The following is a 15,481-nucleotide window of genomic DNA, read 5'->3' as shown; positions in this document are numbered from 1 at the left end:
TTAGTCTGAGACTGTGATTTTCAAAAACTTTTGATGTTTTTGAGCTGCAAACCTCTGATATTTTTAAGTGATCATCTAAAAATGTTCATCATAATTGAAAATCATTGCAAAGGAGGTAATTTCTGCTTATTTGAAACAGCTTATAATTGAGATATAATTCACCAATGGTATTTCTGTGCATATTGAAAAAGTATAATTTGATAAATATTGACATGTATACATCCATGAAAGCATTATTCCAATCAAAGTAATGAAGCTGAGGCATCACCTCCACTTGACCCTCCCAATTACTTCGAATCTCCTTTTTAATATCCACCATGTAAGTGATTAAAAGTTTTTAATAAACACATTTTCTTTAGCAAATTCAGTGAAGCCATCTCAGTCTGTAATTAGCCTTATTAAAGAAATTTTAAGGAAACTAAATTGTTAACAATAGCTCTACTCAGGAAAAATATTTGTTGGATGATATTTAAGTTTGTGCCTTTGAAAGTATTTGCCATTTCTGATAAGTTGGTCATGATATTTTGTTATCTTTTTAATATCTGCAGCATCTGTAGTGAGGTCTCTTCTCTCATTTCTAAAATTAGTAATTTGTGACTTTTTTTTCCCTCAACAATCTCCCTATAGATTTATCAATTTATAGATCTCCTAAAAATCTTGATTTTGGTTTTATTCATTTTCTCTATTATTTTTTATTTCCTTTTTTAGTGATATGTATGCTGATGCTTATTTTTTCTTCTGCTTACTTAGGGTTTCATTTATTACTTTTTAGCATTCTAAGGTAAAAACTATGATAATCCATTTGAAATATTTTTCTTTTCCAGTATAGGTGCTATATTATACTATAGATATCTCTCAAAATATGCTGTATTTTTCTTTTTCACTCCATTCAAAGTGTTTTTCTTATTTCCATTTTTATTTTCTTTCACCCAGGATATTTAGAAATGTATTAGTTTCCAGAAATGTAGCAATTTAAAAATATCCTTCTATTGTTTATTTCTAATTTAGCTTTACTGTAGTCAGAGAACATACTCTAAATGACTTGAATTCTTTTAAAGTTATTGACATTTGTTTTATGACCCAGAATATGACCTGTTTTGGTAAGTACATCATGTGCACCTAAAAAGAACATGTGTTCAGCTTTTATTGGATGTAGTGTTCTATTGATCTCAATAAAGTCAAGTTGGTTGATAGGCTTGTTCAAGTCTTTTACAGACCTACTTTCTTTTTTTTCTATCAGCTTTGAGACAGTGGAGGTGATGATTCCAATTATAAACATGAAGTTGTCTATTTTCCTTTAAGTTCCATCACTTTTTGTCTCATGCATTTTGAATTTTGGTTATATACAAAAGGTAATGAATTGTTACATCCACTTGATTATTTAACCCTCTTATTATTTAAGGATTTCTATATCACTGGTAATACTTATTTTTCTGAAATATATTTTGTGTGATATTAGTAGAGCTACTATTGCTTTTCTATTAGTGTCAGCAGAGCATATCTTTATATTCCATAATATATTCTTATATTTAAAGTGAGCAAAAATAAATAAATAAAGTGGACTTCTTGTGGATAGTGTGGTAATTTTTGATTGGATGTCAGACATTGTATATTTTCCATTGTTGGGTACTGGATATTTTCCTGTTCCTATAACATTCTTGAACTTTACTCTAGTACACAGGTTATCTGAAAACAGCTTGACCTTTTCAGGTCTTACTTCTAATCTATGCCAAAGCAACTTTTAGTTTAAAGCTAATTTTGCCCTGTTCCTGAGGAAGAACACTTCTGCATACACAACCCTGAGTATTTTATCCAATAACCTTTGCGATGAAATATGAAATGTAATTCTGGTCTCTGCCCCATTTCTTGCCACACAGCTCCTTAATTCCTTGGAATCTCTGACCTAATGTCTTTTTGTGTACTAATGAGATGACTAGTGCCTGGGAAGTCCTGGATAGCCTTAGGATGGGGACAGGTAGCCAGGAAAAACAACCATGTGATTATACAAGTTCAGAGCTTTCAGTCTCACCTCTGTGAAAGGGCCAGAGTCTCAAGACTGAGTTAATTGCCAATGGCCAGTAATTTAATCTACCATACCTGCATAATTAAGGACATAAACACTCAAAGGAGAGAGTTTGCACAGTTTCTGAGTTGCTGAACGTGGGAAGGTGGCAAATCTGGAGCAGTCATGTGTTATATGCTTTTCTTTATCTGACTTGATTTTGAGTTCTCTGTCATGAGAGTAGCTATAACCTCTAGCCATACACTGACTTCCTGTAAAGGATTTGGCCAAGTATGTTTACAATGTGTCTTTCTCACATTACTTTCTAATCCTGGCAAACTACCTAAAGTCTAAGTGTCCAATTCATGATCAGATGTCCTGCCTATAGGAAGCTCATTTAAACAGGTATCCTTGAGTTATGATGGTTCAACTTAGGATTTTTTTAATTTGCAAATGATGATACAAAAGTGATACACATTCAGTGGAAACTATAATTTTCATCTTGATATTTTCCTGTCCAGGTAATATGCACTGCAATTGAATCTTGAGATGCTGGCAGTGACAGCAATTATTACCTCCCAGTCATCCACCCAACTGTGAAAATAACCAGTGTACTCCACAGTCTACTGTGTTGCTAAGCTATGATATTCAGTAGGTTAGGTACATTAAACTCGTTTTTGACATAATATTTTCAACTTCAAATTGGTTTTATTTGGGGATCAATCAATCTCATTCTATGTCAGGGAGCATCTATGTTGATAAATACCCTTGTAACACTTGTTGGACTGGTATCCAGTTAATCCCTACCAAGATACCTATTTTCTAGATGAGCTCTGACAAGGAGAGAAAGTGGGTTCAGGTATGTTGGTTAAAGAAAACACATGGAATAACAGAGGAGCTTCTTTCTTATAGATCCTAGAGGTAAGAGGACAGCGTGCTTTAAAGGACTAACAGGAAGGAGGTAGCTCTCCAGGACATGGTGTTCAACCAGTAGAAAGGAGAGGTGGCAGTTTTCTGTAGGCCAAGGCCTTTATGGAAATCCAAGTTGTTACCCAAATTGATTTCCCTTTGGGGAGTTCGAGCTGTAGGTACAGAACAAGCAGGCACATATTCTATGACTGAGAGTCATTAGCACAGCTGTGCAACTCATGAGGTGTGTGGGTGTCAGGGAGGTAAGTCAAATGTGTTGTATCCAGCTGCTTCATAGGGAAGTGGTCACCAGAAGACAGCTATCTGGATGGACCACACTTGGTAACTGGGAGAAGGCAGAGAATGAAAATGTATGTCAAGGGTGACTAAGCCCTGCTTCTCATACAAGAAGATCCAGGTAGCATAAAATTAGAACTCACCACAGCTCAGAAGCTCCACTATCTTTTCCCATACCTTTCCCTTTGTATCTCTTCCATTAGATTATTCCTGATTTATAGCCATTATAACAAACAGGTAAATGTAAATAAAGTGTTTCTCCCTGAATTGTGGGAGCCATACTAGCAAAAAACTAATACAGGGAGGAAATTGTGGGGACATCTGATGTATAGTGAGTCAGTTAGAAGCACACATGACAAAGTGTCTGCAGTGGGGGACAGTCTTGTGGGAGAGAGCCCTTACTTTGTGGGATCTGATGCTATCTGCAGATACATAGTGTCTGAATTGAGTTAAATTGTAGGACACCCAGTTGGTGTACAGAGAGAACGGGGCAATCACTTAGTGAAAAACCTCTAATCCATTGAGTCACAAAAGTGTTCTGTGTTGAGTGTGAATACAGAGATAAGTGGATGCTTTTCCCTTATATATTCTCTGAAACGTAAGAAGGGAAAAACGGAAAACAGAAACACTGTTATGCATTCTGATACTGCATACCTGCCAATCTGTCTGTACTTTAAAATAGCTTCCTTACACGCATCCTATTCTTTTAAGAATCCAGTTTGACTATCTTCACCTTTTAATTGGAGTGCTGGCCTTGTGCATTTAATGTTAGATTTAAATCTGTCATATATTCGGCTCTTTTTTGTCTTCATTTACTGCCTTCTTTTGAATTATTTAAGTTTTTAAAAAATATTCATGCATTTCCAAGAATATCTATTAATATAGATACTCATAGAAATTTGCTTTTTTCTTAGAAGAGGATATTGATCTAGGACTTATAGCATGCATTTTTAACTTACCACCATCTACTTTAAAATAATATTTGTATCACTTTTAAGTAACATAAGATTTCTTCAGCACTATTTCCACTTTCTCCTGTCAATGATTTGACACTGTTTTCTTGTATTTAAATGAATTTTAAATGAAAAAATATTGGGAGCTGCTGAAGCTGGAGAAGGATCACATGTGTGGGGCTGAAGCAAGGCTGGTTGGAGAACAAGGAGAGCCCGAGGGGAGCCATGTAAACAAGCTTCTCCAGTCCAGAGAACACCAGGCACCCAAGGCAATCCAAATAGGTTGATATGCAGAGAGGGGTCATGGTGACATCAGCCTGCTGAATGTATAAATAAATGTGCGGCAGCGGTTGAACAGTTTCTTTTCCTCCCATCTGGAGAGAGGGCTCCTCCCGATCCCAGCTTTCCGTATCTTGACTTCATTTCTTTACCTTCCTGTCACCCTTCATGGTCCTCACCCCAGGAAGTTCAAGAGTCACGCTGGCCACAGCAAAATGTGTCTTATATTTTTTTCATATGACCATTCTGATACTTCTCATTCCTTTGTGTGTATTCAAATTTCCAAGTGATACCATATTCCTTTTGACTTGGCAATTTTTCTTGTTGTCATTGATTTGGCCATCTCTCATTATGTAGATTTTGCTGATGATGAAAGCTGTGTGCCTTTTGTTTTGTATGTAATTCTTTACCTAATCTTTCTGTTTAAATTTTATTTATTTATTCTGTGGGACTAGGGATTGAACTCAGGGCCTTGAGCATGCTAGTCAAGTACTGTACCACTGAGCTAGTATCTCAGCCTTCACCTTTATTTTTGAAAGGTATTTTTGCTATTATGGAAAGCTGTAGTGACAATTTTTAAATTTTAGGGCTTTAAATATATGGCTGCATTGTCATTTTTGGCCTTGTTCTACTTTACTTTCATTAGTGCACATTAATTTTGCAGAATATAGATGTCACTTGGTGTTTCATTGTTTAAAAATTTCTGTAACGTTTTATTGTTAGTTTACTGTATGACATGACTTTTTATTTTTAAAATCTTCTAAGATCTTGTCTTTATCATTGATTTTCGGCAATTTGATCATCTTGTGTCTTGGCATAATTTTTGTTGTTGATTTTGGTTGCGGTTTATTTGCATTCTCACATCTGTGGAGACACAGGTTTCATAGAATTAAGAAAAATTTGGCAAATATCTCTTAAAGTATTTCCCTTTTTTTACTTCTTGTGGAACTCTACATGCTATATGCTGTACTACTGTGTATTTTCCTACTAATTAAGGTTCTGTTAATTTTTTTCAGTCTTTTTTTAGTATATTTATTAATTACTTTTGCAGTGCTAGAAATCAAACATGAATGCTAGGCAAGCACTCTACCATTGGCTTTTGTTCCAGCCCCAGTACTGGGGCTGCAACTTCAAGTTCACATCTCTTCTCTAGTGCCTAATCTGTTAATTCCATCTAGTTTGAATTTATCTTATCTGACTTTTCATTTCTAAAATTTCCATTTCCTTCTTGCTTCTACTTCTCTCATTTTACTCATCTTTTTGTGAATCCTTGAGATCATAGCTATTATGCCTCTTAGAAATTTTTATTTAATTGAATCATCACTTTACCTAGAGGGCCTATTTCTATGGCCTGATTGCTCTATTTTCTTTTCTTTGAATGGATTCAAATTTCTAAGTAGCATCTTATTCCTTTTGCCTGGAGAAATTTTGAACATGTTTGTCTGAACATCTGTCATTGGATAGCTTCCCAGCTACAGATGATCCTTCATATATTGAGTAATTTTTTAATGGAGTTGACCATTATAGAACTTACATTTTGGAATGATCAATTTTTTTTGGGGGGGGTGCTACAGTTTGAATCATAAATATCCTGCCCAAATCCCATGTATTAAAAAGGTTTGGTCCCCAGCTTGGCACCATGGGGAATGATAGAAAATTTTAAGAGGTAGAGCCTAGTGGGAGGTCTTTAGGTCATTGGAGGTGTGGCCTTAAACATGACTGTGGGATCCCACTCTCTTCCTGTCTCTTTGCTTCCTGGCTATGAGGTAAATGGTTTTGCCCCACCATGTGCTCCTGCCCTAATATGTTGCCTTGGACAAAGCAACATGGCCAGTTGATCATGGACTGAAACTTCTGAACTGTGAACCAAAAAAACTAGGTTTTCTTTATAAATTGGTTATCTCAGTATTTGTTATAGTAATCAAAAACTGACACAGGGATGGGGAGCATTCCTTTTAAGAGTTCCATGTTTCGCTTTACCCTAATCACGTGTTGCTCAGCTTTATCGTTTGAGAGATACATTTTAAGCTTTAAAAGAGTAGCCTTATTCTGAGAAGTATGTATTTATCTCAGATGCCCATTTTTGGATTGGGTCTTTGAATTTTGGGGGCCTGATTCTTAAAAATTCTTTATATGTTCTAGATAGCAGTCCTGGGCCAGGGATATAGCTCAGTGGCACAAGTACCTGCCTGGCAAGTGCAAGGTCCTGTGTGCAAGGTCCCGAGTCCCAACACCAAAAAAAATAAATAAATAAACAACAGATAGAAGTCCTTTGTCTGAGGGGCAGTTGCCTAAAATTTTTTCCCAACTCGTGGATTTTCTTTTTCCTCTGCTGGTGATTTCTTTTGATGTGCAAAAACTTTTCAATTAGAGGAGATTCCAGCTGTTGATTCTTTGAAGTATTTCCCATATGGAAATCAGTCTGGAGGTTCCTCACAAAACTAGGATTAGAGGTCTCATCTGACCCAGCTCTTCCTTTCTGGGTATTTTCCCAGAAGAATTAAAAACATCATACCACAGCGATATAGGTGCACCCATGTTTATAGCAGCACAATTTGTCATAGCTAAATCTTGGAAACAACCTAAATGCCCATCAACTGAGGAATGGATAAAAAAGATGTGGTGCTTTTTATACAATGAAACGTTACTCAGCTATAAAAAAAGATGAACTAGAGGCTTTTATAGGTAAATGGATGCAACTAGAGACCATACTCATAAGTGAAATAAAGCAGACCCACATGTATAGACATCATGTTGTCTCCCTCGTGTAAGAACATGAAAGAGTAAGTGGAATCCAAAATGTATAATAGATGTTGGGACAGGGAAAGAACTTGCTTAAAAGAGGAAACAGCTGGGATGATGGAAAGGAGAAAAGGAAAGAAAGGAGGAAGGGAAAAAAAATATATATATATATATACACAGAAGGACAGCTGGGATAACTGTACTGCTGATATCTGGTAGTGTGTTGAAAGGAACAGTTAATGCTTTATTTATTTATTTATTTATTTTACCAATTTTGCATGTCTATATCTGGTGATCTAAACAACCAATTTGAAGATAACAAAATGCAACATAACAACCATTGTTGAATTCCTATCATCTTGTTTGGTGAAACTCTGTATCATTTATATTTTTTTTGTTATTTTTTGTTTTCTTTAATGGCTTGATTAATCTTGCATTCTTACATCCAGTAATCTGACCAACTTTGATGAAGATAAAAATATGTAACATAACAACCACTGTTAATCTTTCTCATTTTGGTCTGAAACCCTGTATCATTCTTATCACTTTTGCTTTGTTTTGTTTTTGTCTATGTTGTTGGCATTTTACTATTGTTTGTTTTTTTTTAAATTCTCTTTTTAAAAAAAGAGTAGCCTTATTTCTCAGGCTACTCCCTATTACTAAGGCATTCCTCTGTTGGAGTATTTACTTGACACTCCAGGTATTCAATTAGGTCTCTGCCCTCTGGCTTTGGGAACTGAAATGATTCCTAGAATAGTATGAAATTTTGATATTTTCATGTTTGAGTTCCCTGGTAATAGTTTTTTCCTTAGACTTGAAGAATTTGTTCCCGACCCATGCCTAGATTAGCATATAGCCAAACTATCAAGATTTCTGTGCAGATTTCTGGAACTCTTCTCTGCACAGCATGCTCCTAATGGTCTCGCCTTCAAATTCTCTTCCCTTGGCTGCCCCAGATTCTGATTTTCATCTGTTCAATTCAATAAGACCTTCTGATACTCCTTGGATTCATTGTCTCTTTGGCCTAGCCAGAAACTGATTCTGGGGAAAACAAACAAACAAACAAACAAACAAACAAAAAGCCTGTTGGCAATCATAGGACTCAGTGCATATTTCCTTTCTCCTCGGGATGATAGCCCAGTACCTCGTGTCTCACGTAGGAAATAATTTGTTCCTTGTGTTTTTGTCCAGGGTTCTATTTGCTTATGTGACAAGATAAGACCAGATCCTATCACCTTCTACAACCAGTGATGAAAGTATGCCATTGTAACCATAATGTATCTTATTTACTGAATTTAACACCCTTTTACAAACAACACTTACTCTACAGAGCCCATAAATGTAGAGATTAAGAGGAAAGGATTTAAAATCCAGTGCTTAGATAAACAAGTAAAACGTTACAATATTATTGCAGCATTTAAATACGACCCCCCAAATTCCTTAAAACTTTTTCAACATTTTATCCCCTCTCCCTTTGTGTAGAGACATTGTGACTACCTGGCCAACAGAACACGACTGCAATGACTCTCTTCCTATTCCAAATCATTCTGGCCCTTGAGCAGCTCTGCTGACATGACCCAGTGTGGAAGATAGGCTTGCTGTTCTGCTGAGCTCTGACCACATTTCTGATTTGCAACGAGAAGAAACGATTGTTTTTTCCATGACACTAGATTTGGTGTGGATTTTATATAGTAGTCAATATCTGGAACAAATATCATACCATTAAGTGCTGTGATAAAGGTAGCAAATCAACCAATTAATTAAACAAATATTTCCTGTGTGCCTAGTACTGGTCAGATACCGAATCAGGAAATACTTTTGGGAAGTGAAATCGAGTGCAGATTTAGAGAAGGTCTAGGACCCATCTAAATAGAAGAAGCAGAAGAAGCAGAAAGAATTGCTTGTTTGAAGACATGAAAAGTACAAGGATATTTGGATGGCTGCTGGTAGTTTAGAAATGAAAGCAGGAAATAAAAAATACTGAAGAGTTGAGGAACTAACCATCTATGTGGATGAAATGCTAGAAAATTAGGGATTAATATTGCAGGCTAGAGACTCTTTGAATATGTAATCAAGAAATTAGTTGAATTAATGACTTTCTTCCCAATAGGTTACTCTCCAAAAAAATATTAAGTTACATAAAGCAGTTATCCCTATGATATTTCCAGCATATAAATTGGTGCCTGGAAATCATAAGGAGCTAATAAGCTTGTATGGAATGACTGGCAGAAGAAACAGGTAAGAATCTTAAGGGAATTATATGATCACATTTGTGTCTTAGAAAAATCATTCTGGCAGTAGAGAACAATTTGGAGATAAAGAGGTACATTAGCATGCACTGCCCTAACAAAATACCATAGTGTGAGTGATTTACACAGCATAAATTAATTTTCTCACAGTTCTGGAGGTTTGAAGTCTGAGATCATGTGTCAGTGTAGTCAGTTTCTGGTGAGGATTCCCCTACTTGCTTGCAGACAACTGCCTTCTTATTGTGTCCTCATATGGTAGAAGAGAGAGGGTAAGCAATATGGTGCCACTTACAAAAGGACACTAATCCCATCACAAGGCCCCATGTTCCATAACCTAATCTAAATCTTACTTTCCAAAGCCCACATCTACAAACTACCATTATGTTGGTATGTTGGTGTGGGGGCTTTGGTACAGCAATTTTAGGTGTATACAATTTATTATGTAAGCAGTAAGAAAGGAGGAAAAAATATTAAGAGGTGAATATAATACAGTAGTCTTTCCCCCAACCCCTTTATTCCAAGGGAATTTTTCCCCCAACCACTTTATTTCCAAGCCCTCTAAAGGATGCCTGAAACTGGGTATTACTGAGCCCAATATATTTTATGTTTTCTTTTCTACACATATAAGACAGGATAAAGTTTAATTTATAAGTTACACACAGTAAGAAATTATTAACAATAACTAATAATAAAAGAAAACAATTATAACAATATAATAAAAATGATGTTAATAAGGTCATCCTGATAACCAAAATGGCTGCTAAGTGACTAATGGGAGGTAGGATATACCACATGGATACACTGGACAAAAGGATTACTCACATCCTGGGCCACATGGAACAGAATGGTGGGATAATTTCATGATACTACTCGGAATGACATGCAATTTAATACTTGCTCATTTGTTGGAATTTTTCATGTAATATTTTTAGACCACAGTTAACCTCAGACTCTATGGATAAGAGAATTTACTGTAGTTCACTTAAGAGATGATGAGGATGGGTACTAAAGTAGTGACAATGAGGCTGCAGAGGTTGAATTTGAAAAATATTAATCATTCTCACTGAGTTGAAATGATTAAACTGTTAATAACCTTTCTGAGATGTTCCTTTTCTGGAGTCTTAAAATTATAGATGTTTTTCCTGGAGTAACTCCATTTGTATGTCAGTATCTTTATTTTTAATGTAAAAGAATTTTCAAAGTCAAATTGAGAATAAAGGAATATTTTAAAATTAGGCACAAAATTTATTAAACATAGTACAGAAACAGTTTAAGGTGAAATTGATAGTCTCTAAAATGTTTAAAACACTACAAATATGAATTTAATAATTTTCTTTATAAGTGCATATAACAAAAGTGAAAAATCTTGTAATTTCAGTATTTCAAAGGGAAGTTAACCTCAGAAAATAAACTTATTTTGTCTTTATGTGTCATTTGTCAAATATAATATCATAAATTTTGTATTTTGATAATGTTTATTTTTATAGCATATTAATCATAAAGACCAATAGCTGACATTGTTCTTGTAGGTCACAATACCATGGGTAAGGTTTATGATTGCTAATATGTTATCTTCATTGGTCATGTATTGATAATTAAGGCTTGGACAATTCAGTGTCATTATCAGAGTACAAAGTATGGTCAAATACATTTTCTTAAATACCTGGCTGATATAAGGAAAGTATGATAATGTACCCAAGATACTGTTTTGTAAATTGGACAACTTGTTACACGATTCTGTCAGCCTAGTAATCAAGAGAAGGTTTTCTTAAAGACAATGCTCTGATTCCTATGTCAATACAGTTTGGAAAAATTTTATATGTGTCATAATAAAGCACAAGCAAGCTTTTGATACTGGCTCTTCAAAATGTCAAGAGCTTATTAGTACTACTATATCACATTGTTTTGGATTATTGTAACATGTTTTTCTGCTTGTCAAAGAAAAACATGCTTGCCATTAAAATATCTGCAAAGTATAAAATGCACAAAGAACAAAAACATCATTCAGAATCTTACTATTTGGAGATAATCACGTTATAATATTTTTGTGTATTCCTTATAGACTTTCAAATTTGTAATTTTACATGGTTCTGGAAATTTTCTAAAAATTTATGTATTCAGATGTGTATGTAAATACAGATCTATAGTATCATCTTTCAAAGGCTGTATAGTTTTTACATCATGTGTACTAGAACTTCTTTGACCAATAATAATTTTAAGTTAGGTAAATGTACGTCATTTCTAATTTATGTGCAAAAATGAGTTTATATTTATTGTTTACTACACGCCAGGCACTGTTACAGGGTTTTGCTTGCACTAGTCTATTTGATCCTCACAACCTTATTATTATTCTTGTTCCTTAGAGATAAGGAAACAGATACCAAGAAACGAAGCAATTTGTCTAATTTCTTAATTTTGGACATTTTAGTGGTTAATAATACTTTGGTATTATAAACAATGTTGCCATGTATACCTTTGTTTGTTTTCAAAGAGTATCTTTATGATGAATTTCAAAAAAACAAAAACGAAAACTGCAAAACTGCTGGGTCCAAAAGCATTAAAAAGCCTGTTACAGGCTTCCAAGTATTTCCCTTAGAAAGATTGCTAACTTTCATCCAACCAACAATATGTGAATGTACAGTTCCTTACATTCGATTCTGTTACTTTGATTGATGGAAAACATTATCTGCTACTTTAATTTGCATTTTCACTTTTGGAAGTGGAACTTCATTGCAAACGTGCTTTTGTAATAATGCTTTCTATACTATGATACTAATTCTGTTGCGGACACGCCAGTATTTGTTTCCATGCTACTTTCTGAAGCGTTGTGAGTTAGGTAAATGTACATAATTTCTAATTTATGCGCAAAAATGAGCTAAGCTTGTACCAAATGCAATGCAAAATCTAGCAGATGCTCCTTCCAATTTCTCCATGACAGTGGATAATTTCTGTTACCTACACTTATATTAAATTCATATTTGAGGTCGCTGGAAATCATGAATCAGTTTCTAGCTCCGTTTCTTCCGTTTTCCTTTTTTTGTTTGCTCCGTTTGGAAAGGCTATCTGGGGCCGTGAAAGACCCGTTTTCTCATCAGCACAGTTGCTTGCTGATCGCACGCTTAGTCAGGAGGCGCCGACGCTGCTTTCCGCAGACTCGGAAGCAGGGCGCCTGGGGACTCCCGGGAAGGTGCCAGCGCCCTGACACTCCCCTCGTCAGGGATCCCAGCCAATTCTTTCGGCTCACATGACTTCATCAACCGAGTTCTTGTCTCCTCACCCTGCGAATGAAACTCATAGTTTTTTTTTTTTTTTAAACTTACATGACCCAAAAGAGTTTTTAGCACCCTTTGCGGGACTACAGTGTCCGACAAACGATCGAATTTGGGGCTGGGGGAGAATAATCGGAATTGCTAGGATCCTAGCTCGACCCACTTTATCTTTGCTCAGTCTCTGATTCACCCCTGGGGTTGTTAGTGGCCTTCGGTGCGCCTGGAGGACCCTGTTCTCCGGAACCTTTTGGCCAGGGAAAAAGCAGAAAATACAGCTATGAATCTTACTCCTTTCTGTAAGTAATCATAAGAACAGCTAGGCCGCGGGTGTTCCTTGAGGGGTTCTGCGCTGGTGGGGGAGACTCTGGACAGATTCTCAACAGGCAGAGCGGAGGGCGCCTACATTCCCGACATGCTCCGCGCGGGGGCCTAGCGAGCTTCTTTGCTGTTGCCGCCGCCGCCGCCGCTGCTCCCGCGGTTGCTGGGGGTGGATGAGAGGTGGAGCTGTCGAGTGCCAGGTGGTATCCGTCTCTTGCTGCTTTTGCCTGGGGAGTCTTCCTTCTTACGTCGCACCCTGACTCCGGTGGTGCCAAGGGGGAGTCCCTGCGGACACCTCGACACGCAGTGGCGATGCCTCTCTTTGCCACCAATCCCTTCGACCAGGATGTTGGTGAGTGTTCTTAGCGCTCGCTGTGCGCTCCCCGCCGACTGCGAGCCCCTTCTGTCCGCCCCCCGCGTGCCTTCTGGACCCCGGGGTCCCGGCCGAGCTTTTCCCCTTTCCGGAGAACCTTTCTTACGGGCTGGGAGAAGGTTGAGAGCTTGGCGCATCCTCTTTGAAAGAACTGGGACTCCGAGAACCTCTGAAATGGGCCTTGGAGCCCAGACCGTGGGTTTCGAAGGAGCTGCGTGAGGGGCTGGAGTCGGGGGCCCGGAGGAGCAGCTGGTGTGGCGTCTGGTGCTGGGACTTGGCTTCTGGAAGCACCGCGAAGGGCCGAGGCGTGCAGCGGGGAGAGTGGGATTATAAACCGTGTAGCAGAAGTGTTTGTGCGGCCACACGTTAAGCCTGTGAAACAAGCAGGGTGTTTCAGATTAGGATTTTGGGGGGATTAAGAAAAGATCGTTTTTAGTGGTCGCTGGAGGAAAGAGCCCCTGATGAAGGGCAGACTGTCAGAAAATACTGGGAAGGATGAAATATGTGGTAATAACTAAACTGAAGACCTGAGCCTTTGGGATGCCTTTCTTAGGTTGGGTCGAGAACTTCTAATCTGGAAAAGCGTCTGAAATGCTAAATTGGGGCCAGGGATGTAGCTCAGCGGCACAGCGCCTGCCTGGCAAGCACAAGGTCCTGAGTTCGATTCCCGGCACCCCCCCCCCGCAAAAAAAGCTGTATTTTTATTGCTTCCTGAACCATTGGTATTAGGTATGATCCATATCATGACACTTCAACAACCTATGTTTTGTTTATTTATTGTTACATTTTCTGACCTGAAGATAATAATTACGAGATTTGAATTTCTGGGTAGAGAATTTTGGGGTGCTTTGAATGTACTTAGAAATTACCTTGGTATGCAAGTATGGAAAGCAAGGAACAAATACCATATTCAGGTCCTGTAAGGTAGAACTTGATGGTTATTGCAGAAAAGGGATATAAGGATAACCCTGTGGAATTACTTTATATATCTTTGCATGTTTTGATTATGAAAGGTGAATTTTGAATTTTTCTCTTTGGGCTCTTCCTTACCGCGTATCATCGAAGCTTAGAGATTTGGGTTAAGACTACAAAACGGTTCAGTTCTGTCGCTGCCACTATCTAGGTCACAGTAAAAACCAGAAGTAAAGAGGCAAGGTAAATTCTTTGAGTTCCAGTGTCTTCATCTTTTAAACAAGGGAAAACACTTGCTTCTGTTCTGTAATTAAATGAAATAGTACGTGTAGAGCCTATACAGTGCCTTTGTATAATTAGATGCTAGCTCCCCCATCCCTAGTTTAAATGTCCTGAATCTTAGCAGTGGATGAAACTTTAGAGATCACCGATAATTCTAAATAAGTAATGAATTGGAAAATTGCATTTAATAAGCATTTGACTCGTTCTTTACAGGACAGTGCTCAGTGCCATAAGAGATACAATGATGAACACAATCTTGTAGCTGCCCCTCAAGCAATTTTACAACTTACTACATCAACTGTAGGACATATGCTTAGAGTAAAACAGCACTCCTTTCTTCTGTTTCTAGCGCTTTTATGTAGGTTTAATGATCCTATATAATAAACTGTCAGTGAAGCAGAACCAACTTTATATTCTACTGAGTTGTGAATTTGTTTTTTGGTGCAAGGGACTGAAACCAGGGCGTGCTCTGATTTTTTTTTCAACACACATATGCTTTGGATTCTGATAAATCTCTTAATGCTAAACCTGTTTCTTGAACCTACACCACCCGGTTTGAATACAGGCTCCTTCTTGCCTTTATGCTTTTGTTTTTGTTATCTTTCTGCATCTCCTCATGCTTTAATTCCAATTTAGAGGCAAGTTGTTTTACCTGAATTATTTCCTGAATGCTGTAGCCTAGGGTTTCTCAGTAGTAAGGGTACTGACCTTTTGAACTAGATAAATAATCTTTTGGGGAGTCTGTCCTGTGCAGTGCAGGGTGTTTTGCCTCATCATTGGCCTTTACACACTATGTACTAGTTGGCACCCTACTGCAAGTCATAATTTAAAAAGTCTCCAGGCATTAGTAACTTTCTCCTGGGCTATGGTCGGAGTAGCTCCCGGTTGAGAAGAGT

At 37.3% G+C, this 15,481-nt stretch overlaps 1 protein-coding gene across 1 annotated transcript in view; it reads left to right on the top strand.

Annotated features, from left to right (window-relative positions):
* Positions 1–13,129: 13,129 nt before the first annotated feature.
* The window catches only part of Stam (signal transducing adaptor molecule (SH3 domain and ITAM motif) 1), a 59,116-nt gene continuing 56,764 nt past the window's right edge, over positions 13,130–15,481 (top strand). The window contains exon 1 of the mRNA XM_005386961.2: positions 13,130–13,370. Within this exon, the coding sequence (XP_005387018.1) occupies positions 13,331–13,370 (40 nt within the window). The 5' untranslated portion in view covers positions 13,130–13,330. The remainder of the gene's footprint in view (positions 13,371–15,481) is intronic.

Source organism: Chinchilla lanigera, unplaced genomic scaffold (genome assembly GCF_000276665.1).
Source record: "Chinchilla lanigera isolate Chin_1 unplaced genomic scaffold, ChiLan1.0 scaffold00028, whole genome shotgun sequence".
NCBI classification, from domain to species: Eukaryota; Metazoa; Chordata; class Mammalia; order Rodentia; family Chinchillidae; genus Chinchilla; species Chinchilla lanigera.
This window is presented reverse-complemented; position numbering and strand designations above follow the sequence as displayed.